The sequence below is a fragment of the Mastigoproctus giganteus genome, chromosome 14 (genome assembly GCF_048544385.1).
Source record: "Mastigoproctus giganteus isolate SK-2022 chromosome 14, ASM4854438v1, whole genome shotgun sequence".
NCBI lineage: Eukaryota > Metazoa > Arthropoda > Arachnida > Uropygi > Thelyphonidae > Mastigoproctus > Mastigoproctus giganteus.
Window position 1 is genome coordinate 82,552,298 of NC_143588.1, and position 23,980 is coordinate 82,576,277.

General features: G+C 38.5%; 1 protein-coding gene across 1 annotated transcript in view; it reads right to left on the minus strand.

Annotated features, from left to right (window-relative positions):
- The window catches only part of l(1)G0020 (RNA cytidine acetyltransferase l(1)G0020), a 219,217-nt gene extending 205,752 nt beyond the window's left edge, over positions 1 to 13,465 (minus strand). Inside the window, exons 1-2 of the mRNA XM_090388438.1 lie at positions 13,300 to 13,465; positions 8,314 to 8,405 (exon numbers count right to left, since the gene is read on the minus strand). Of these exons, the coding sequence (XP_090244564.1) occupies positions 8,314 to 8,405; positions 13,300 to 13,407 (200 nt within the window). The 5' untranslated portion in view covers positions 13,408 to 13,465. The remainder of the gene's footprint in view (positions 1 to 8,313; positions 8,406 to 13,299) is intronic.
- Between the last annotated feature and the right edge of the window lie 10,515 nt (positions 13,466 to 23,980).

Here is a 23,980-nt window from a genome sequence, read left to right on the forward strand (position 1 = left end):
TAATGCCAATTATTTATTAATTTAGCGGTACCCCCCAGAGAGGTGCCAGTTCCGAAAAACGTGAAATATCACCAAAAGAGGGTTAAAGGAACTACCAAACGATAACAAAATAAAATTGAAATAAATTAAAATAAAATAGACTGACCATCATGCCCCATCTCGACAGAGGAACACGAGGCCAATAATGGTCATGGAATCACTGCATTTCAATCGTGAGGTATCTCACTGCATTTCAATCGTGAGTTTGGTAAATAAATTTGATGAATTTGAGGTATTGCTCAAAGCATCAAAGATGGATATTGTTATCAGAGACGTGGTGTCACACAGACGTAAGGAATGCAGAACTGGAATTTGGGGAGTACAACGTCTACAGAAAGGATAGACAGAATAGGAAGGGAGGAGAGGTTATGCTATTAGTTAAGAAACACATAAAATCCAAGGAAGTCATTCGACATTGCTGGACAGTGCAGTGTCGAGTCAGTTTGGTGTGACATAAGCATTGGGAGATCAAAACTGAGAGTAGGAGTGTGCTATAGGCCTAATGACTATGATGAGTATAATAAGAAACTGTACAGGGAAACAGAATGGGCCAGTAAATCAGAGAGTCTTATAATGGGGGATTTTAATTTCCCAGATATTGACTGGAATTTGTGGGTTGGTCACTCGCACACTAGCAAGGCTTTTGTGGATTTATTGGATGATTGTTTTCTACATCAGCATGTTTGGGAGGTAACTAGAGGGAGTAATACTCTTGATTTGGTTATCAGTAGTGATTCTTCATGCATTAAGAATCTGCAGATAACGGAACCACTAGGTGGCAGTGATCAGTGTGCTGAAGTTGGATTTACTCAAAGAGGTAACTACCATCAGGGGTAAAGGGAAGGGTTATTGCTTTCGTAAAGGCGATTACAATGGTCTGAGACAGTATTTAAATTCTATACAGTGGAACCAATTGATGATGTTACCAACAGCAAATTCAAAATGGGAAGCATTCAAAGAACTTATCTTGGAAGCTACTACACACCAACTAAGAAATATTGTTCAAGGTTCAGGCCTAAATGGATGTCAGATGAACTAATGAGACATATAGCAGAGAAGAAAAATGCATGGGATACATATAAATTAACACGTGACACAGAAGCCTTTGATAGATATAAGTTGATCTGTAACCAAGTTACAAAGGAGGTTAGGCAGGTGAAGGCAGATTACGAGACATCTTTGGCAAGGGCTGCAAAGAAAAACAGAAAAGAGTTCTTTACTTATGTAAACTCTAGAAGGAAGGGGATGAATCAGATTGGTCCACTTGATATCGATGGTTCAACTGTTGATGATCCTGTTCAGGTAGCATGAGGAGTTATTCAGCGAGGGGAATGCCAGAGGTGTATTCAACTCTAGCAGTAAGCTAGATAATCTTGTAATAACTGAGAGTAAAGTGGAGGAGAAATCGTTGAAGATAAACACAAGAAAGGTACCTGGGGTGGATGGGATCTATCCAGTTATATTAAAGGAGGTAGCAAACCCTTAGCCATAATTATGAGAGCTTCCTTGGACTCAGGGGAGGTACCCATAGACTGGAGATGTGCAAATGTGACCCCAATTCACAAAGGAGGATCAAAGGCTGACACAAGTAATTATAGACCTGTGAGTTTAACTTCTATTCCAGGAAAATTAATGGAGGCACTGGTTAAAGAAGCACTGCAGGATCATCTCGACAAGACTTCAGTTATAGCTCGGACACAGCATGGTTTTGTTAAGCGGAGGTCTTGCCTGACCAATTTGATTGGATATATTTGATGCAGTCACAAAAGAACTGGATGCAGGGAATAACTTTGATATTATATACTTCGATCTTAGAAAGGCTTTTGATACTGTTGCAAATGGAAGACTGCTACACAAATTGGTGCAGTGTGGCATTGGAGGCAAATTGCTGCTATGTATAAAGGGGTGGTTGAAGTGGGGGGAGAAGACAGAGTGGTAATCAATGGACACTGCTGATCGTGGACTAATGTTATTAGTGGAGTCCCTCAGGGTTCAGTGTTGGGTCCATTATTGTTTTCTGTACTTATAAATAATATTGATGATGGTATATCAAGCTTAATGTCCAAGTTTGCAGACGACACAAAGGTTGGCAGGGTTGTTAAAGACACTACTGATGCTATGCTGCTGCAACAGGATCTGGAAAGTTTGAGCAGATGGGCTGAGAGGTGGCAAATGAAGTTTAACACTGACAAATGTAAAGTACTACATATGGGAAACAGCAACCCCAGAGCAATGTATCAACTCTGTGGTACTACACTGACAGTGATAGAGAATGAAAAGGACCTGGGGGTAATTGTGCAGGCAGATATGAAGTTCTCTGAGCAGTGCAGACGGGCTGCAAGAGTAGCTCATGGTGTCTTGTCAATGATATACAGGAATATTTCTAGCAGGGATAAGGAGGTGATTATTCCCTTGTATAAGGCAATGGTCAGGCCCCACGTTGAGTACTGTATACAGGTCTGGAGGCCTCATTTCAAGAAGGATGTAGAGCTGCTGAAATGAGTACAGAGAAGGGCAACAAGATTAGTGAATGGAAGAAAGGGTTGCTCTTATGAAGAAAGGCTTAAGTTTTGCAAATTACAGTGTCTGCAGATTAGGCACTGGCGAGGTGATCTGATAGAGGTGTATAAAGCCTTGAATGGTTTGAGCATGCTCAATGCTGATGGGATTCTTCCTCTTGCTCAGAATAATCACCTGAGAGGGCATAAATTCAAATTGAGGAAAGACAGATGTAGGATAGATGTGCAGAAATTTGCCTTTAGCCAGCAGGTAGTTGGTTGGTGGAACAGACTTCCACCAACCAACTACCTGCGAACGAATGGAGGGGTGAAGTGGAAGGTTTTTTTTTTTTTTTTGGCTGATGCTGCATAACTTGCTTTCTTGCATCATATGCCTCTACTAATGCTAACTACCAACCAGCCTCTCTTCAATATGGAGCCTAACACATTTTGAATTACCACTCGTTTAACTCAAAGCATCACAGGAACTAAAACTACCTTATAAACTCTTTCTCTTCTTACTCCAATTTAGTCGACTGATGATGATTCAATCGAAAGTCCCTCATTTTAGACTCTTGACTTCTTACATTATTATCCTTCTTAGTAGTTTATGTTTAGTAACTTTTATATATGACAACCATAGGAAGAGGGAGAGCATTTCGTTTTCCTCTGGCCTCTACTTTAATTATTAATGTAGTTTAATTCTATTTCTTCAAACAGGCCTATGGGACTGGGAAATTCCATACTGCAATAATTAAAGACAAACACCAGCCAAGCAATTAAAAATTAAAAATTTTTACTATAAAAATAAAATATACAGAAATAAAATATAATGATATACTGTGATACACTATCGGAAGACTAAAATATTACAATAAATTACAATAAAATAAACTACGATAAAACGTTAAAAATATACCAAAGCAATAAAATTATCTAAAATAAACTGGATTAAAAGCGATAAAACCTGAAGCTTTCAGAGACTGCTGTCTCCTTCTTCAACAGTATGAAGACAGCAGTACTCCTTCTTCAACATACTGTTGAAGAAGGAGACAGCAATCTCCAAAGCTTCAGGTTTTATCGCTTTTAATCCAGTTTATTTTAGATAATTTTATTGCTTCAGTATATTTTTAACTATATTTTTAACATTTTATCGTAATTTATTGTAATATTTTAGTCTTACGATAGTGTATCACAGTATTTCATTATATTTTATTTTTATAGTAAAAATTTTTAATTTGTAATTCCTTGGCTGGTGTTTGTCTTTAATTATTGCAGTAATTCTATTTCACCTTCTTTATATAAATTATGTGATAAACAGTTCAAGAATACTGAACTATTAAGCTTTGCTATATTTCAATATATGATAAGCTTGAAATTAAATGAAGAGGCAGAGCTCTATGTGATTTAAAACTGTGGAAAAGCAATATTTTAACAAAAAAAAAATATATTTTTTGCACTACCAATTTAAATTATTGGTGGCCAATGCTAATTTTGAAACTAAATAAATCATCACAACTTCCTTTTGAATCTGGTGCCCATGTGTGGGGAGAGAGAGAATAGTAGAACAGATGACTTGAGTTCCTTTTTTTTTGAAGCTGTTTGTTTGTTATTTGGTTTTTAGGAGCATTAGCAACTAAGGCCATATTGCTCCAGGGATATGCAGTGGTCATTCCCTGACCTTTCTGCATCCTCCGTATTTGGTGGTCATGGGCCGGAACCCCGGTCTAATCAAGAAGCGTGTGCTACGCACTGCTGTTCCTGCCCATCTGGCTACGGAGGCGCCCTTTTTTTTTTGAAGCAAAGTATTCATATCGGCTGTTAGATATGGAATTAATGAGAGACTTCACAAAAATCTGTACTAAAGCATAGCTGATCTTCAATGCGACTGACATACTGGCATGCATACTGTTTATATCTGTTCATGGCATATCGGTTACTGTCCATAGTCAGAGCCAAATTTAAGATTGGCTCTGACACTGACAGTAAATTAAAGAAACAATCACTGTTTCTCACCAAAACATGATAAATTACATATTTTAAATTTATATTCTATGCATGTGTGTGTGCATATATGAAAATATAGATACAAAAAAAAAAAAAAAAAAAAAAAACAAAGAAACAGTAAAATGATAATATATGTGGTCATAGGATGTTAAAATTAAAAAACATGCAAGTTCCAATTCCAAAACACACTTCATGCTACCACTGCCTTAAATTATTAAGGCAAGCTCATGAAGAATGTAAGAATTATTTGGGGAATTCAAAATTTGGTACTACATGTATTTGTTTGTGTTACCTGTGCATAAATACAGGCCTGTTCATGATTATGTTATATATTATTATATAATTACTACCAATTATTATATAATTACTTTAATTGTTAACCTTTAAGTAGGCAAGCCTGCAGGCACTATTTCTGCCTCATAATTTTTTAGTCTATTTAAATAAGCTATTTCTGCAGGCTTCAGATTTCTTGAATTTTTGAGAGAAACTGGGGAAAAATTTTTCTTGAGAGATAATATAGGCTACAGTTAGGTGAACAAAACAGTTTATAATGAAAAAGAGTGAGTTAAAAAATAGAGCAGATGCATATCCTACTTGTATTCTCAGTTTAAATAAGCATATTTAATCAATTAAGCCATTATCTAACTCTAAATGTTATGCACACTGTAACAAGTTGAAAAGTTATGCCAAACAGCTGATATGAATATTTTACTCTTTACTCTCCATATACACTATTATTTTTTAAAAATGTTCTACCACTTACTTTTCACAGAACATATTATAAATGAAATGGATATAAACCACTAGTATTGTTCTGCAGCCTGAAAATATCAGGCACCTATGTGATAATCTCAGTGAGATAAAGCTTTATACGAGTTCAGTAAATCAAACACTTGGAAGTATCTTTCATAAAACTAAATAAGAAAGGATAACTGCAGTATAGATATAAGAAACTTTTCTTTATCCACAAGTAATCAGCTAGTAGGACAAAGAAAAGTGTCTTATAGATTAACAGTAGCCACAGCAGTCTTTATAAATTTAAAGAGGGGATCTAGATAAATATTCAAATGAAATAGATAAAAAATATGAATGAGAAAAATGCAATTAACAGATTTTTTTAAGGCCGATGCTTTCTTGCATCATTTTACCAGTATGAATACTGTTAAATAGGTAAATGAATACATAAGTCAATTGCAAGGAATTAAATTTACTGATTCATTAAATAAATAATAATAATTAAGATATTCCTTAGGCAGCACGTGTAGGTAAACTGTGTTGTTTGAAGATAATAAAGCACTCAAAGCCTAAGTAATCAATCACTGTGGTCATAAGAACTTGTGACTGATGTGATCTTTTGTGATAGTGATATTGCAAAGACAGCAGTTTCTGAAGAAGTGGTAAGAAAATACCATGAAACATTTTACTGCATTACATACATATTTCCAATTCAGAAACAAACATAATAATACCGACTTAGGTTTTGGGTGCTTTATTATCTTCAAACAAAAATAATTAAATTCATTAAATAACTAATAAACAAGCAAGTTATGCTTCTGATGAAATAAATGCTTTAATTATAATGTACATAAAGTTAATTGAAACAGCATAATAAAATTTATACTATATTCAACTATCCCAAAAGTTTAGATATCAGAACATCCAAAAATGATTTCATTATTGTAAAATGAAGAAGCAAATCACTGAAATGTTCATATCTTTATGAGTACTTCAATTAATTAAAATAAAAATTATTTACTTTTACAACATGTTATAACTAAAAAGCCCTCGCATTTAATATGTTGATGAAAGGCATACATGAATAATCCAGATCACTAAATCAAAAAGACAAAGTAATTGACATTTAACCCCACATAAGGTTTTATCTTAAAATTTGAGATTTAATGGATACTGAGCAATTTTCACTAAACATGTTGGCTAAAATAACACAAAGTATTATCTTTATTCAGTATGAAATTGGGCCACCTTTGTTTTGAATAACAGCAAGTGTGTGGTATGACATGGTTTTAGTGCAATCATTCTTACAGCAAAATATCATGTAGCTATGACAAAGTTGAAGGAAGAGGACTTCATTGTCGAATAGCTCTCTCCAGCATATCCTACACATTCTCAAAAGGATTGAGATCAGGTGAATGTGGGGGCTAGGGAAGACAGTGGAAATCTGTGTCATGTTCTCCAAACATTCTTGCATGATTCTGGCAATGCACCATTGCATTGTCATCCACAAAGTGAGCATCACCTTTGGGATAAAAGTGTAACATTGCAAGGTGCAGTAGATCTTATACAAAATTCAGGTACTTCCTGGATGACATTCAACCGTCCACTAGTATCAACGGACCCAGCCAACAAAACATTCTCCATATCATGATACCATCTCCAGATACTTGGGTAGTCTTAACAAGGCAAGCAGGGTTCATCGCTTCATGAAGTTCTTGCCACACTCTGTGCCTACTATCAGTGCAAAACAAAGTGTATTATGATTCGTCTGACCACGACTTTCTTCCATTGTTTCCCTGTCCAATCACGATATTCTTGGCACCAATGCAAGCAGATTTTTATATTTTTCTCTATGAAAAGTGGTTTCCAAATAGGCAGGAAACTGCCAATACCAAATTTCTTCAATTTCCAGTGCATGGTACAGGTGAAATAGGGCAGTTCTGGGCTTGATTGAATTCAGATGTTATTTGCTGCACACTGGATGTCCATACTTTTCCATACAGTCCTCCTTAGAGTATGACAGCTTCGCTCTTGAATTATTGTTTCCTGCCATATTTATGCTTTTGAGATGTGGAAGAACCACTTGATTTCCAGTCATTAAAAACCTTTGAGATGGATGCTTCTGCAAAACCAGTTATGGCTTTAGTTTCTTGTATCATGGCTCCTGTTAAACAAGTAGCACCCACAATGAGACCTTTATCGAAGTCTGACACAGAACACATTTTTCCCATTCCAGCTTCAGATTACTGTAGTCGAATAGCCTGTACAGTCTTTATACTCAATGAGGCAACATGTCATCACTCCCTGTCAGTTTTCTTTGCATCTATTTGTATTTCTTCTGTCTGTGACTGTCTTAATACAAAGGTTCATATTTTTTTGGCCAGTGTGTGTGTGTGTGTACTTAATGTCTAATTAGCAAATGAAGTAGGTTCTATACTGCCACTCTGACATCTTGCTCTAATGATGGCCACATTTCAAACTCAACTTTAGAGTTCATTTTCAAGTCTTGGAAAAAAAATGTCACCTCCTGCATAGTATGTACTTCGATATCGTAAGCCAAAAATCAAGGCGCTCACTGGCCTCATAGAGCACAGCAAACACCTTTTTCAAGACTTAATAACAAACTCCAAAGTTGATTTTAAAATGTCATTGTTAAAGCAAGGTTGTCAGAGTGGTTGAGTACAGAACCAGCTTTTACTGTTTAGAGATTAAGTGTAATAGATATCAGTCAATATCTAATAAATCTCACAATTTAAGCTAAAACTTCATGTGGAGTTAAGTATCAATTACAAAGTAATTTTATTTGCTAAGTTAAGTATCAATTACTTTGTAACTGATAGTTAGCTTAACAATTAAAATAATAAAAGACAATTTGTGGTATTATAATACTCTCATGTCACAGGTTATGACATGTAAGAAGTGATAAGAGGATAAAAGAAGTTGTGATGGAGGATTTAACCATATAAAGTTCTAGTTCATTAAGTGCATTACAACTATAAAAATTTTTTTTTATGTGATCACAGAAAATACTTACGTACTAAAGCCCAACTCCTTTTTGTAACACCACAAAACAGAAGGCCGAGCTCTTATTGTAGCTTTGCAGAGCATGTGGTGCAGGATCACAATCTGTAAAATTATTTCAATTAGATGATCAGAATAACTTTTTCCATAAATGATGTAAGAAATACAAATATTACAGAGTATAATACATTTCCCGAAATCTACATTTTAAAATATCACATAAATTATATATCATAACATTTCTTTGTTTCTTTAATTCATTTCCAAATATGGTTAACAGAGTATTTCTGTAAAGAGATATGCCCAAAAGGCTGGTGTTTTTTACATGAATATGAGAAAATTCAAATTTAACTGGGAATTTTTTTAAAATTAATTCTACATGTAGTATAGCAAAACAAAATAATAGCAATCACTTTTCAAAATATAATCCTTCACATTACATATGTTCCAGTATTCTGGGGGATTTTGTATTACAGTTTCAAAGAAATCATTTGGTTAATGTCTACACTGCTTTAGGCTTGTACTTTTTTCAGCTGTAAACTTGAACTTCTTGTCTCATAACTGCTCTTTCAGTACAAACTGATGAAAGTCACACCAGTTTTTTTCAGCATTAACAGCAAGATTAGCCACATAAGGATGAGCACTGTCATGGGAAAAAACTACTTTGGATAGAAAACCAAGTCACTCCTTACTCTGGATTGGTTTTGGAGAGTTTTTAAGTGATCACAGAAGTAATCAACATTAATTGTATGGCTCTATTAAAGAAATCAACATGGATAATACCTTTGACATCATCTTGTTTGGTGAGGTCACACTCTTGAACTTTTGTTTGTTCAAGTTGTGATACCCTACAATCCTGGTTCTAACTAGAATTCTGTTCACAATGATGGAATTCTGAATCAGCATAATCTACCCACCCACATCTAATCTACACCCATAAAATTGTAAGCTGGTCACCTGGGTTTAACAAGTGAGGCTAACCAATTCATGTATGACAAATAATTAATCAATGCATGTCACCAAATGTGCACAAACCAGCACTTTCTTGTTAGATTGGAAAGAACACATGTAGCATTTTGATCATATTTATTACAGCTAAACTCTATGGAAACTTTAAGAGTGTTATATATGCTATGGAACTGCAAAACAAGATGGATCTGTCACAAACAAATGCAAACTGCATCAGTTTGCCAGATACTAGGATAAGTGGAACAAATGCAGGCCTCTCTTCAGCATTATGCCAATGCATAGGCACATGGCAACCAACAATGAGGGCTTTGAACCAGGACTACAATTGTGAAAAAAAAAAAAAAAAAAAAAGAGTAAGTATATCAAAAAAAGCAGAGGGTATACCATATGTAAAAGTCAAACACCCATGCTAACAGTAATTAATCAAAAGGCATGGCTGTATACTATTTGCTCAAAAACTGCAGAAGGTATATGATGTATACCAATGTATACCTTCCCTTGCACTCTGGTTCAAACAAATACATGTTACGCTAAAGTGACAGAAAATAACAAATAACTGTTAGACACCTAGGGATGGTCGGTGCTGCTACAGTAGTAATTAGAATCAAGTTCTCAATGATAAATTAATACTTACAATTTAAGTACATGAATTCTGAATCACCCCCATATTTTGTAACATTAATAACAAGTACTGATATAATTCAATTGTTTAAAATTGACCTTGATTTGATATAACAAGACTAGTGAAAATCTATTAAGCTTTCCATGTGTTTGCCTGCTGTTTGTTAATTAAGTGACACAAGCTGTTGTTATTGTTGTTATTTGGTTTTTAGGAGCATTAGCAACTAAGGCCATATTGCTCCGGGGATATGCAGTGGTCATTCCCTGACCTTTACGCATCCTCCGTATTTGGTGGTCACGGACTCAACCCCAGTCTAATCAAGAAGCGTGTGCTATGCACTTCTGCTCCTACCCACCTGGCTAGTGATTCAAGCATTTAAAAAGTAGGATTATGTAAAGTTCCCTTACTTGTTCCTGTTTTCTGAATAGAAATAGTGGTGACAGGGCGCATAGATTTTGGGACCGCAAGTGGCTCAAGAGCTTGCGGATCTGTTCCTCCGGGAATAGTACTATTAATAGAAACAGGTGAATACATATTCATCCCCTCTTTGAGGCGGTGATCCTTAGACGCGATGAATGGTTCTTCCTGGCACGTTCCTGAGCCATTTCTGGTTCCGGTACACATGAGGAGAATACTGCCCATGCTCCTGTGGAACCACGTGCTGAGTGCCGTGAGCCTGCTGATATTTAAGGATGTGCTGTACGATAAAACCTTACTGTTGAAAAAGGAGACGGATGCCTTTGAAAGCTACGGTATATTTTTAGCCCTTTTATCATCTAGTATTTTAATTTCATTGCTTTTATTGTAAATAGTTTCCTGCAGTTTAATATTATATTTTATACATTGTAATCTTTTATTCGATTAAACTTTATTTGTTCTATCTAGTCATTTCAATATTTTAAACAGTACAAAACCATAATTTTAATACGGTTGGTGTATGACGGCATAACTTGAGTATGAATATTCCCAACCCCAGAGGCCTATTTGAAGATTTAGTGGTGAAGAAGCTCATGCATAATTCCAAGAAGAAACAGAGAAGAAACTGAAAAGGAAGAACCCATTCTGATCAAATTCATCAATCAGGAGGAGCAGGGGAGTCTATACTTATCTTTTTTTGTATGACTTGCATTAACTTTGGGAGTTGGCAATGTAAGTATATGTTGTAATTAGATTTACTGAGAGAAAAAAGTGTTACAGAACAAAGTACTTTGAGAAAATATGAAATTATAGCACTTGCTTTTTTTTCCAATAATACTATTTCTCATAATTAAAAAATAAAAAATGAACGAGTTTTTCATCTTGCAAAGAGATATCCTGAAAAGGATGAAATGCTATATGATATATGTAAGTGAAGAAAACATTGATAACAACAGTTATTCATCCAGGGTGTCTGTGTGTACCATTTTCTTAATACAAAATTATGCATTTCCATGTGTGGTATGGGATGAAAAAAGCAGTGTCAAAGCGATGGCACAACACATCTTGGGCAGCTTGTTTCTGTCCCTCAGTTATGTGACATCTTTGCAATGCTTTCTGTTTAATGAAGTCCATAATGCATTGTCATATAATGACAGATATGGACTTTAGGATAGTCGGTGAAGGGCAGCAGGGTATAAGTTTGACACAACCAATTCACTTGTCTCACAGTACTCTGTTGAGGAATACACACTGACAACAATATGAGCCAGTGTCCTGTCACAAAACCATACCAAGGACCATGAAACATTAAACATTCCCTAACACACTGAGGTAAGTTATTTGATTGACAGGATCCTCAAAGAAACATGAGTCAAACAAGTAAATGACGTCCATATCATAAGATGTAGTGGGGTGTGGGTTCTTCTTGCTACAGAAAAAAACGTTCCTCATTTATGAATTATGGTAAATTTATAGCATCACAGAGAACATGTTTTCCACATCCATAATCTAAAGGGAAAACTTCCAGAAAATGTTCACAGGCTTCATATCACTTCTACATTGCTTAATTCATTAAAAAATGAAGAACAATATAGTTTCATGATAAGATGGTGATGTGATCTGTCATTATGAAAATGAAGACCTGTATGTTGTAATAGCTGTTTCCAAAGCAATTATGTCAGTGAAAGATACACAGATACATTCATGCATGAAGATTGTTCTGTTTGTGGTGATCTATCTGATTACTATGGGCTGTTAAGCCACTGGCTACAGGAGAAAACTCATTCCCTTAATCTTTGGGGGGAATAGAATATTTTTTCAGTACCCTGCTGGTTCTGTGTGTGTGTGTGTGTGTGTGTGTGTGTGTATATATATATATATGGACTGTATTCTCCATACTCCAAATAAAAATAAAGTATACATCTATGAATATAACCAGTTTCAAACACATATTCTCCCACTATACATCATACCATATTCTTGGATGGTGCTACTTTATCTTGTGCTGAAAATCAATCTAGCCATATTTCATAGTTTTACCAGGATATGCTTAATTAATAAGTTAAAATAATTAATAACTTAAATACTTAATAACTTAAACAACTAATAACATTATTAATTGGGTTATCCAATTAAAGTATAACCCAATTTTAAATGCAACAAAATTTCATTAAAAACGAATATAAAATTTAATCAAAAGCAGTAATGCTTTTAATTAAATTTTATTATTTTAATTTGTAAAAATATAATTTTTAATATATAATTTTCATTCATAAAAATGTCCTGGAAGTGTCTACCCTGTTTATGTGCATTCACTTATTTTTGCATGTTTTATGTAATGCAAAGAAGAATATGTTTACAGGTGGTGCAAATGCAGTTCAGTGTTTTACTTCAGTTCTTATCTGGTACAGGCCAGTTTGGATATATATTACTGAATGTTCCTCAGCACTGCAAAAACTATATATTTTATGTTGGATAATGTTCTTAAATCTAAGCAAATGTTTTGGAAAATAATAAAAAAATAAAAACAGTACGCAATGCTTTAATAAACACTCCATTGCTCCACTCAAATCCCACTAATGTCCCAATGAAACTCCCTTCTGCGACAGGCATAAAAATATCCCACTTCACATGATATTCTCCCACGATATTCTCAGTTGCTATAAACACCCTGGTAAGCGTCACTGATCAATTGGTTGTGGGTTAAACTTTGAGCAGCGTACAACTGATATAAGATTACATATGCAAGCACCTCAATTAAATTCAAATAAATAACATTTACCACAAATAAATTTTGTGCGGTAATGGGATGGAGGAATAACAGGGCTTTCCGAACGTTCTATAGGTGATAAAATAGGAAAGGATCTGCATGGGTGGGTAGGAGAAACAATCACATTCCAATTTTGTTTTGTTTTTTTGAAAGAGAAACCGACTTGAACATTCTAAACCGCAATCATTACTAAATAGGCAAGAAAAGCAGACGTAACTTACCTGATCCCTGCCCTTGTCACCTACTATAACAAACATACTTCTACGTTTAAGGGCTACACCATTTTCAATCAAAATTCTAATACGATTGTCAATTTTCTTTCTAACCATTTTTAAGAAATTGATTTTCAAAACTGATGTGCATTCAACAATTACTTTAATTTCTAAATTCGAGTTTAAAAACGGCGAAATTCTTTAAAATATAAAGAAAAATGCAACATTCAATTATAACAAACCATATTTTGAGCAATAAAAATTAAACAGCCAAAAACCACATGTGTCCATGTTGCGGAACTTTTGCTTCGAATGCTCTTCCGCCGGAAAATACTACATTTCGCCCTCACACGGACTGAAAAGTTATATGAATAACACCGCATATTGTGATCATTAAAAATAAATGAATGTACTGTACAGTATAAATTACGTAACTTCAAAAAGGCCTACGAGGTTAGGAAAGTTCACATTCATAATAACTACACTCAACACCAACCATGCAATTAAATAATATGTAATTTTAAAATATAAAAATATAAAATACGCACATGTAAAATAAATAAAAACTGGTCTATTTACAATAATAAAAGTGCAAAGAATTATAAGCGCTAAGAATTTTAAAATGCTGTAATTAAAATCCTTCAAGTATTAAAATACTAAAATACCGGTAACCATAGCTTTCGGAAGCGACCGCCTCCTTTCTCAACAGTGTATTACTATTGTACAGCACATCCTTAAGTAGCAGGCCCACAGCACTCACACACGTGGTTCCACAGGAACATGATCGGTATTCCCCAGAGCGTGTCATACAGAATCGATCGTCCTGTCGGAGGACAACGGTCTCAAAAAAAGGGACGCAAACGCACACCCCTATCTCTATTAATAATGTTATTAGATGCACTGATTCGCAAGCTTTCGAGCCACTTGCGTTCCCAGAACCCATGCGCACGGTCCACAAAGACCGCACCATCTGGGGATATCTGGTGTTCCTTCTCCCAAAAATGTTCCGCCACAGCAGACTTCCCATAATTCGCGGTCTTTATAGCATTCATATGCTCCCCCAGACGATACTTGAACCGACACCCCGTCTCACCAACATAACAATCCCCACAATCCGGACACTTAATCTCATATACTACCCCACTACTAGCCTCTTTTGTTACGGGGTCTTTAACTTGGGACCCCACCATGTGCAACCTTGTCCAGGAAACTGTACATAGCGGGTCTGACACTCACGTAATGAACGTGCAATACGTTCAGTAAGGCCCGGTCAGTAGGGAATGTATGCAGTGGTGGTTGGTGCGGACGGCTCACTAGCATTAGACACCACCCTTCCAATGAATTTGTCCAAGATCTTCTTGGAGGGTAGCCACATTTTCTGAGGTCTGCTGTGATTCTACTAATTTCCTTTTCCCTAACCTCGGGGGTACTGCAGTGGGACCCAACCCTATCCAATAATGCCTTGGCCACACTATTCTTGTGTTGATTAGTTTGTGCCGAGCTATAATGAGTGTACGTACTGACTCCGGCACATAGGCTTTCTATAAACTTCAGTTCTAAGCCTAAAACCTTCTCTAACCACCAAAACATCAAGGAACGGCAGGGTTCCAGCTGCTTCCACCTCCGAGGTAAATTGAATAAAAGGGCGTACGTACCTTTTCCATTTACGAAAGGAGAATTCCTATTTTCCAGTTCCTCCATGGCTAAATTAGCTACAATGGCGCTAATGGGGGAACCCATGGCCCTGCTAATACATAATATCTTGAAAAACCATAGTAGTACTGGAAAGGCCAAACTCTACACCCTTACAAATGTCATCAATATTTAAAAGAGACCTTGTACTTAACGTATTAAGAAGTTGAGTTGAACTCTTTTAAAATAAGGTACTTTAACTCGGATTCCATTGGCACTGATGTGGTTTCAGTAGTAAAGACAGTTGCAAAATGCTCTTACAACTCAGTTGCCATTTCGGTTGGACTGTCGATTACATCCCTACTATGATCTACACAGGAACTATTGAATATACTCTCTGCTTTTTTGTACAGAGTACACTATCTCTCTCTCTCTCTCTCTCTCTCTCTCTCTCTCTCTCTCTCTCTCTCTCTCTCTCTCTCTCTCTCTCTCTCTCTCTCCAGTTGTCAGAGATGTTAATCACACTATAACAGTAGGCTACTGCAACAGAATCAATAAAAGTTGAGCAGATGGGTTAATAGAACATAGGTAGTGGTAACTCCAAAGTAGCGTATCAACTGTTGTGTAGTATTACACTCAGTGTAGGTGGAGAATGAAAAGCACCTGGGGGGGGGGGGGTGTTGTGCAGTCAGGTATGCAATTTTCTGAGCAATTCAGACAAGAGTAGCTCATGGTCTCTTGTCAATGATAAACAGGAATTTTTCTAGCAGGGACAAGGTGTTGTTTATCTCCTTATCTAAGGGGTACTGTATACAGGTCTGGAGGCCTCATTTTAGGAAGGATGTAAGCTGTTGGAATGAGTACAGAGAAGGGCAACGACATTGTTGAAGGGAACAAAGGGTTGCTCTTAAGAAGAAAGGTTTAAGTTCTGCAAATTGCAGTGTCTGGAGAACAGGCACCTGCGAGGTGATCTGATTGAGATGCATAAGGCTGATTGAGGTGTATAATGGTATAAGCAAGATCAATGCTGATCGGATTCTTCCTCTTGCTCAGAATACTCACCTGACGAGACATAAATTCAAGTTGAGGAAAGACAGTTATTATTATTTCTTCCTGATTGGGGGTTCCACCTCGTGAGGGGTATTGCTACTAAGTGCACATGGTGGTTCTTGTTATGTCTAGTGTTACTATTGGCCGAGGAACTCTCTGAATGTCCTACAAGTGTCCAGGATTGCAACTTCCTGGAGTTCCTTGTAGATGTTCGCTGGGGGACCTATTGCTGCTAGGCTGTTATGTAGTCCTTGGCACCATATCGGTGGATTACACGATGACCGGGATTGTCGTAACTTTTCCATATGCCACATCTCTTTGAACTCCTGTCGCGTACTTCCAGATTTTTGACCATGGGTTTTCTGCAGGTTGGAAGTGTTGGGAATCGCTATGTCAATCAGATAGGCAGTCTTTTCCTTCTCGTCCACAAGGGTTATATCCAGTCTGTTGTGTGGGATTGTTTAACCGTTATTATGGCGTGGTCCCAGTACAGCTTGTGGGTTGGGGTTTCTAGTACTGCCTGAGGGTTCGTACTTGTAGTTCGATACACTTTCTTCAATCAACTAGTATTTCCTTGATGGCTTCTGATGTATTATCCTGGCTATCTGGTCTTGTCTATGGGTGTGCTCAGTCTAGGTGATTACTTGCATCCTGCGGTGATGTGTTGGATTGTTTCTGAGGCTAGTTGGCATCGTCGATATGTGTCATCGGACAGTCCGGGGCTCCTTGGAGATATATTTTCTATAGTTCCTGGTGTTGATTACTTGGTCTTGGATGGCGAGCTTGAATCCTTCAGTCTCGGGGAAGAGCGTCCCGCTCGTGAGCCATGCACTGGAAGTAATTTTATCTACTTGATCTTGATGGAGATCATTGTAGTGCCTGCCATGGAGTGTTTTCTCTGCCCATCTTTCTTGCTTCGTTTGTGCCTACTGATTGGGAAAGTACTTCTCGCTTAGGTTTAGGGGGGGGGTATACCGCTTGTCTATCTTCCTTATGGCCTGGTGGAGTGCTGCTGTGTGTTTCTGGAAGTAATCCTTAAGGTTAGCAGTCGCTGTTTTCTGTTGCTCGATATGGCCCCTTCAATCAGGCCCTTTCCGAACAATTGTCAGTCTCTTCACGGCTGACTTCGAATGGTGTACTTGTCTTTCTCATGATATCCTCCATCTTGATGTTAGTCCAATCTATGACCCCCCGAAGGAGTGTATTAGCACTGGACTGCATAGTTTTTTATGGCTTTAACTGTGTTCCCTCCGTTCAGCTTTGCTTTCAGCAGGCTTCTGAGTCTCTGATGGTAGTTTTCGATTAGACGGGTCTTAATTTCCTTGTGCTGCAACTGCTGAGCCTGCATCATCACCAAGTGTTGTAGGCCTCCCCCTCTGCCATGGCTTCGACCTCTTTACCAGTCTGCAGCTGTTAGTTTCGGTTGACTAATTTTCCCTAGTGCAATCCATGGGTCTTGTATTTGTCTAGACCAAATTCCATCCTAATATCTTTGCTGAATTCTTCGGTGATCCGGATTAGTTGCTGGAGTTGCTTCTCGGTTCCCCTTGTCATCCATCGGATGGCTGAGGGTCTACAGGTTGTTCTTTCTTCCTTCTTTGAGGTTATGCCCGTACTTGCTGCTGTTGAGCATGATAGATAGTGGGGTAAGTGATAGACAGAAACAGAGTGGGTTCAGGGCATCTCCCTGAAGGATTCCTCTCCTGACGGGGATTGGCCTGGTTGTGATGTTCTCGACATTAATGGTGGTATTATATTTGGTCGTCGTGTCTTCTAGGAAGTTTGTCACTATCGGATTTACTTTGTATATTTTCAGTGCCTCTATTAGCCAACCTCTTGTAGGCTTGCTATATAACCGTGGCATATATGGTTAACTGCTCCTTGCATTCTTTTCTCAGCCGCTTGCATCCTTTCTGCTGTTCAGCCATTATGTTCAGGCTCTCCAAGTGGTCTGATCTCTTCCTGGTTATGTAGCTGGTCAGAACCTTCTACATTGTTGGGAGGCAGGCGATTCACCTGTATTTCATAGGGTTTCTTGTATCTTCGTCTTTAGGCTTCAGATATGTGATTCCTTGAGTGAAAAACTTCGGGATTGTCTCTGGGTGATTTATCGTTCGGGTGAACTCTACCAGGTGCTTGTGGAGTTGATCTTTTACCAGTAGTTGTGGATGTTATCTATTCCTGGAGTTCGCTAGTTGTGAGAGTTCTTAATCGCTGTTTTACTTCTTCTACCCGAATCTCCCACTCTCTCATCTCTTGTATGTCCTTGGTTTTCTTGCATTAGGGACCTCGGCTGTTATGCCTTACTTCCCTTCTGCATATTTTGTCCTAGTGCATCTCAATCGTCTTCTACTTGGGTAGTCCGTTTCCTTCTTTCCCGGCTTCTCCGAGACTCCTGTAGAAGGCTATTTGGTCCTCATCGGTTGTTTATTTTCCTCTTTGTATCGACGAAAATAAACAACCGATGTTTCCTCTTAGTCTCTTGCTCAGTGCGAGGAGGTTCTGCTTCACTGTATCCAAGTACTCTCCTATTCTCTGATTTTTTGTCTCATATTTGCTGTTGACGCTGTCTCTCTTGAGAATGCTCTTCACATTTCCAATCAGTTTCTTACTCCTATTACCCCATTGCTACTGGGTCAATTGGCCTATCTTGACTCTTAATTCTTCTATCTTCTACTGAAGTCTTCTTTTCCAATCTGGAGGTTCCTTCTGTTTTCGGTTCTTCTGCTGCTGGTCTCTCGTTTCTCTTCCGTTAATCCTAGTGGCTATGGCAGCCAGTAGGATTAACGGAAGAGAAACGTGTGGATCTTCCGTGTATTGTGCTGCTACAGCAACAAAATACACGGTTGTGTGAATGGCCTCCAGTGGATACACAGACCACCTCAATACACAGCTATGTATTGTGCCACCATAGCAGCACAATTGTGGTATTGTGGTGGTCTGTGACTCTCCACAAGGTTTTATTCGGCCTCTTCTTCGGTATCACATGGATTTTTGTGGAGCCTATTCCTTCGAATTCTGCTAGGACCTTCTTCCAATCGTCCTGTATTAGGAATATCATGACCTCGTCTCTTTCCACTTCAGCTGCTGTGGGTTGTATTTCTTCTTTCTCTTCTTCCTTCGGTTCAGTGGTGGTACGTTCTTCCACTGGTTCCGTCTTGACCATATTCTTTATCCATTGTAGTTGATCGCTCACGTCCTGTTTGATTTTTTCCAAGATTGCAGGAGCTATCGGGTTCTTCGTGACGATGGTCCTTCTCTGGACCGAAATTCGCTCTTCGGTGAGCTGAATATCTGGAAATCGTTCCAGCCACTTGGTACATTGTCATATAGTCATCTACATTGTCTATCGTCTTGGTACATTGTCATCTCATCACGCAACACGGCAGCCGACCGGGCTAGCCGGGTGGGTAAAGCGCCTGCCTGGCAACCCAAAGGTCGCGGGTTCGAATCCCACCTCGGGCTTGGATCAAAGTACTGCAAAAAACCTTGGGAGGTGCACTATGGCCACAGCAGCCGATGCGCCAATAACTACCAAAAAAAAAAACAAAAAAAAACGCAACACGGCGGCAACCCCCAAGGCAGAATGCGCTGGTCCCACAGAAACTAGTAGTTGTTCGTGACTCTATTTTCAGGGAAACGGGGAACATGCTTTGTGAAAAGGATAGGTGGAACAGGACCAGGGTATGTCTGCCAGGGGCAAAGGGTGATGACGTTGTACAGCGGATATCACCTTTTAAGGGCACAAAAGGTGATATAGTTGTACACGTTGGCTCTAATGATATTAAGAGTAGGAGACCGACAGAATTACTTAACAAGTACAGGTCACTATTGAAAAAAGCCCCGAATTAGGGTTGAATTTGAAAGTGTCTGCAATTCTGCCCAGACACGATAGGAGGGAGTATATGATGAGAGCCTTGTCGATCAATTCGGCCCTGGAAAGATTGTGCAAGGCTCAAGGGGTAGAAATTTTTTCAGCCTGGTCTGTACTTGTTAACAAGAGAGACTGTTTCTACAGGGATGGGATACACTTAAATAGAAAGGGTGCAAGAATATTTGCTGATGCTATAGAGGCAATGTTAGGTGGGTCAGAAAACTGCTAGCTTAGGGGGATACAAGGACTAATAGATTAACAGTAGCCACTGGCAGAGGTGAAAGTGATTGTTGCACTGCTTCTATTGGAATGAGAAGAAGCCAGGAAAACAAGATGCAGGATTTTTCGGAGACTGCTGGGAGTCATTGGGGTACAAGTAAACACATGGGTTGTGTTAGGGTAGCTAAGAATAGAAACAGGTCCATGTGTACTTGCGTGTACAACAATGATAGGAGTTTGGTAAATAAATTTGATGACTGTGAGGTATTGCTCAAACACTAAAGGCAGATATTGTTTGGATATCAGAGACGTGGTGTCACATACATATAAGGAATGCAGAACTGGAATTTGGGGAGTACAATGTGTACATAAAGGACAGACAGCATAGGAAGGGAGGAGGGGTTATGCTATTGGTTAAGAAACACATAAAATCCAAGGAAGTGAAGCCAGTCGATATCGCTGGACAGTGCAGTGTCGCGTCAGTTTGGTGTGACATAAGCATTGGGAGATCAAAATTGAGAGTAGGAGTGTGCTATAGGCCTGATAACTCTGATGACTATAATAATAAACTGTACAGGGAAATAGAGTGGGCCAGTAAATCAGAGAGTCCTATAATGAGGGATTTTAATTTCCCAGATATTGACTGGAATTTGTGGGTTGGTCACCCACATACTAGCAAGGCTTTGGTGGATTTACTGGATGATTGTTTTCTACATCAGCATGTTCGCCAGGCAACTAGAGGGAGTAATACTCTTGATTTGATTATCAGTAGTGATTCTTCATGCATTAAGAATCTGCAGATAGAGGAACCATTAGGTGGCAGTGATCACAATGTGCTGACGTGGGATTTACTCAAAGAGGTAACTACCATCAGGGGTAAAGGGAAGGGTTATTGCTTTCGTAAAGGCGACTACGATGGTCTGAGACAGTATTTAAATTCTATACAGTGGGACCAACTGATGTTGTTATCAACAGCAAATTCAAAATGGGAAGCATTCAAAGTACTTATCTTGGAAGCTATTAGGCTTTACATACCACCTAAGAAATATTGTTCAAGGTTTAGGCCTAAATGGATGTCAGATGAACTAATGAGACTATGGTAGGGAAGAAAAATGCATGGGATACATATAAATTGATGGGTGACATGGAAGCTTATGATTAGACATAAGCTGGTCTGTAAACAAGTCACAAAGGAGATTAGGCAAGCAAAGGCAGATTATGAGAAATCCTTGGCAAAGGATACAAAGAAAAACAGAAAAGAGTTTTTTACCTATGCAAACTCTGGAAGGAAAGGGATGAATCAGATTGGTCCACTGAATATTGATGGTTCAATAGTTGAGGATCCTGCTCAGGTGGCTAACCAACTAAACGAGTATTTTGCACACATTAGGAGTTATTCAGGAAGGGGAATGCCAGAGGTGAAGTAAATTCTGGCAGTGAACGAGATGATTTTGTAATAACTGAGAGGAAAGTGGAGGAGAAATTTTTGAGGATAAACATAAAAAAACACCCGTGGTGGATAGGATCTATCCAGTTATATTAAAGGAGGCAGCAAAGGAAGTAAGCAAACCCTTAGCCATAATTATGAGAGCTTCCTTGGACTCAGGGGAGGAATCCACGGACTGGAGATGTGGAAATGTGACCCCAATTCACAAAGGAGGAGCAAAGGCTTACACAAGTAATTATATACCTGTGAGTTTAACTGCTGTTCCAGGAAAATTAATGGAGGCACTTGTTAAAGAAGTACTACAGGATCATTTAGACAAGACTTCGGTTATAGCTCAGACACAGCATGGTTTTGTTAAGGGGAAGTCTTGCCTGACCAATTTGATTGGATACTATGATGCAGTCACAAAAGAACTGGATGCAGGGAATAACTTTGATATTATATACTTGGATCTTAGAAAGGCTTTTGATACTGTTGCACATGGAAGACTGCTGCACAAATTGGAGCAGTGTGGCATTGGAGGCAAATTGCTGCTATGGATAAAGGGATGGTTGAGGTGGAGAAGACAGAGAGTGGTAATCAATGGACACTGCTCGTCGTGGACTAATGTTATTAGTGGAGTCCCTCAGGGTTCAGTGTTGGGTCCAGTATTGTTTTCTATATTTATAAATGATATTGATGATGGTATATCAAGCTTAATGTCCAAGTTTGCAGACGATACAAAGGTTTGCAGGGTGTTAAGGACACTACTGACGCTATGCTGCTGCAACAGGTTCTGGAAAGGTTGAGCGGATGGGTTGAGAGGTGGAAAATGAAGTTTCACATTGACAAATGTAAAGTACTACATATGGGAAACAGTAAACCTAGAGCAAAGTATCAACTCTGTGGTACTACAATGACAGTGGTAGAGAATGAAAAGGACCTGGGGGATAATTGTGCAGGCAGATATGATGTTCTCTGAGCAGTGCAGATGGGCTGCAAGAGTAGCTCATGGTGTCTTGTCAATGATATACAGGAATTTTTCTAGCAGGGATAAGGAGGTGATTATTCCCTTGTATAGGGCAATGGTCAGGCCACACCTTGAGTAATGTATACAGGTCTGGAGGCCTCATTTCAAGAAGGAGGTAGAACTGCTGGAACGAGTACAGAGAAGGGCAACAAGATTAGTGAATGGAAAAAAAGTGTTGCTCTTACGAAGAAAGATTTGAGTTTTGCAAATTACAGTGTCTGGAGACTACGCACCCGCGAAGTGATCTGATAGAGGTGTATAAAGCCTTGAATGGTTTGAGCATGCTCAATGCAGATGGGATTTTTCCTCTTCCTCAGAATAATCACCTGAGAGGGCATAAATTCAAATTGAGGAAAGACAGATGTAGGATAGATGTGTAGAAATTTGCCTTTAGCCAGCGGGTACTTGGTTGGTGATGGGACAGACTTCCACCCCCTGTTGTGGAAGTTGATAGTTTAAATAAATTTAAAGCTCAACTGGACAGGTATTTCGAACGAACGGAGGGGTGAAATGGAAGTGGTTTTTTTTTTTTTTTTTTTTTTTGGCTGATGCTGCATAAGCTTGCTTTCTTGCATCATATGACTCTATTAACTCTAATGCTAATATCCTTCTCGAGCTTCGTTATTTCGTAGTATGCTTGCATGATGTATGTATTCATTTCGATGTTCCACTTCATGCGTTGGCATTTTCTTCCTTCCTGGGTGGTCACTAGCACCGGAAGCACTTCCAGTTGGTGGAGCTGGATGGCCTTATCCTTCGCTTGAGGTTACCATTACGGGGGACAGTACCACCTGCTCCACTGTCTTCTTCTGCAGACCGTCTCTGATTTTTCGAGCCGATTCCTTTGCCTGAACGCGAGTGACGTTATCCTGCTCCACACTGGATGCACTATGATTATTATTTCTCTGCGACATCATCCATCCATGGTGATGGACCTGTTTTTAGATTCTAATAATGTCCATTAATAGTTCTCGGGAGGGACACCAGATGGCAGTACCATCTACCTCAGCCGCCACTCCGACCTTGGGGTAGATAGGTCCACTGGAGTAATTTTCACGATGTTTATTTATTAATTTTTTATTAACTATTAATTTATTTATTGTCTCCCAGCGTGATCGAGCCGCGTTCGCTTCCACAAAGGCGGATCTCGAACCCGTGTTCATCATGCTGGTAGTCCAGTGTCGTAATCCAGTGTCGTAATCACTGGACTACCATTGTGCAACATGTTTTTTTTTATTATTACTATTGTTGTGATGCAAGGAAGCTTGGCGCTTTTGCTGGACCAGCCAAAAAAAAAAATTCTGAGTTAACTTGAGAGAGAGAGAGAGAGAGAGAGAGAGAGAGAGAGAGAGAGAGAGAGAGAGAGAGAGAGAGAGGCAGAAGTAGAAGAGAATCACTAAGAATGAGAAGAATGATATCCAGCTCAGAACCCTGGGTGTGCCAAGCAGATACTCGCCAG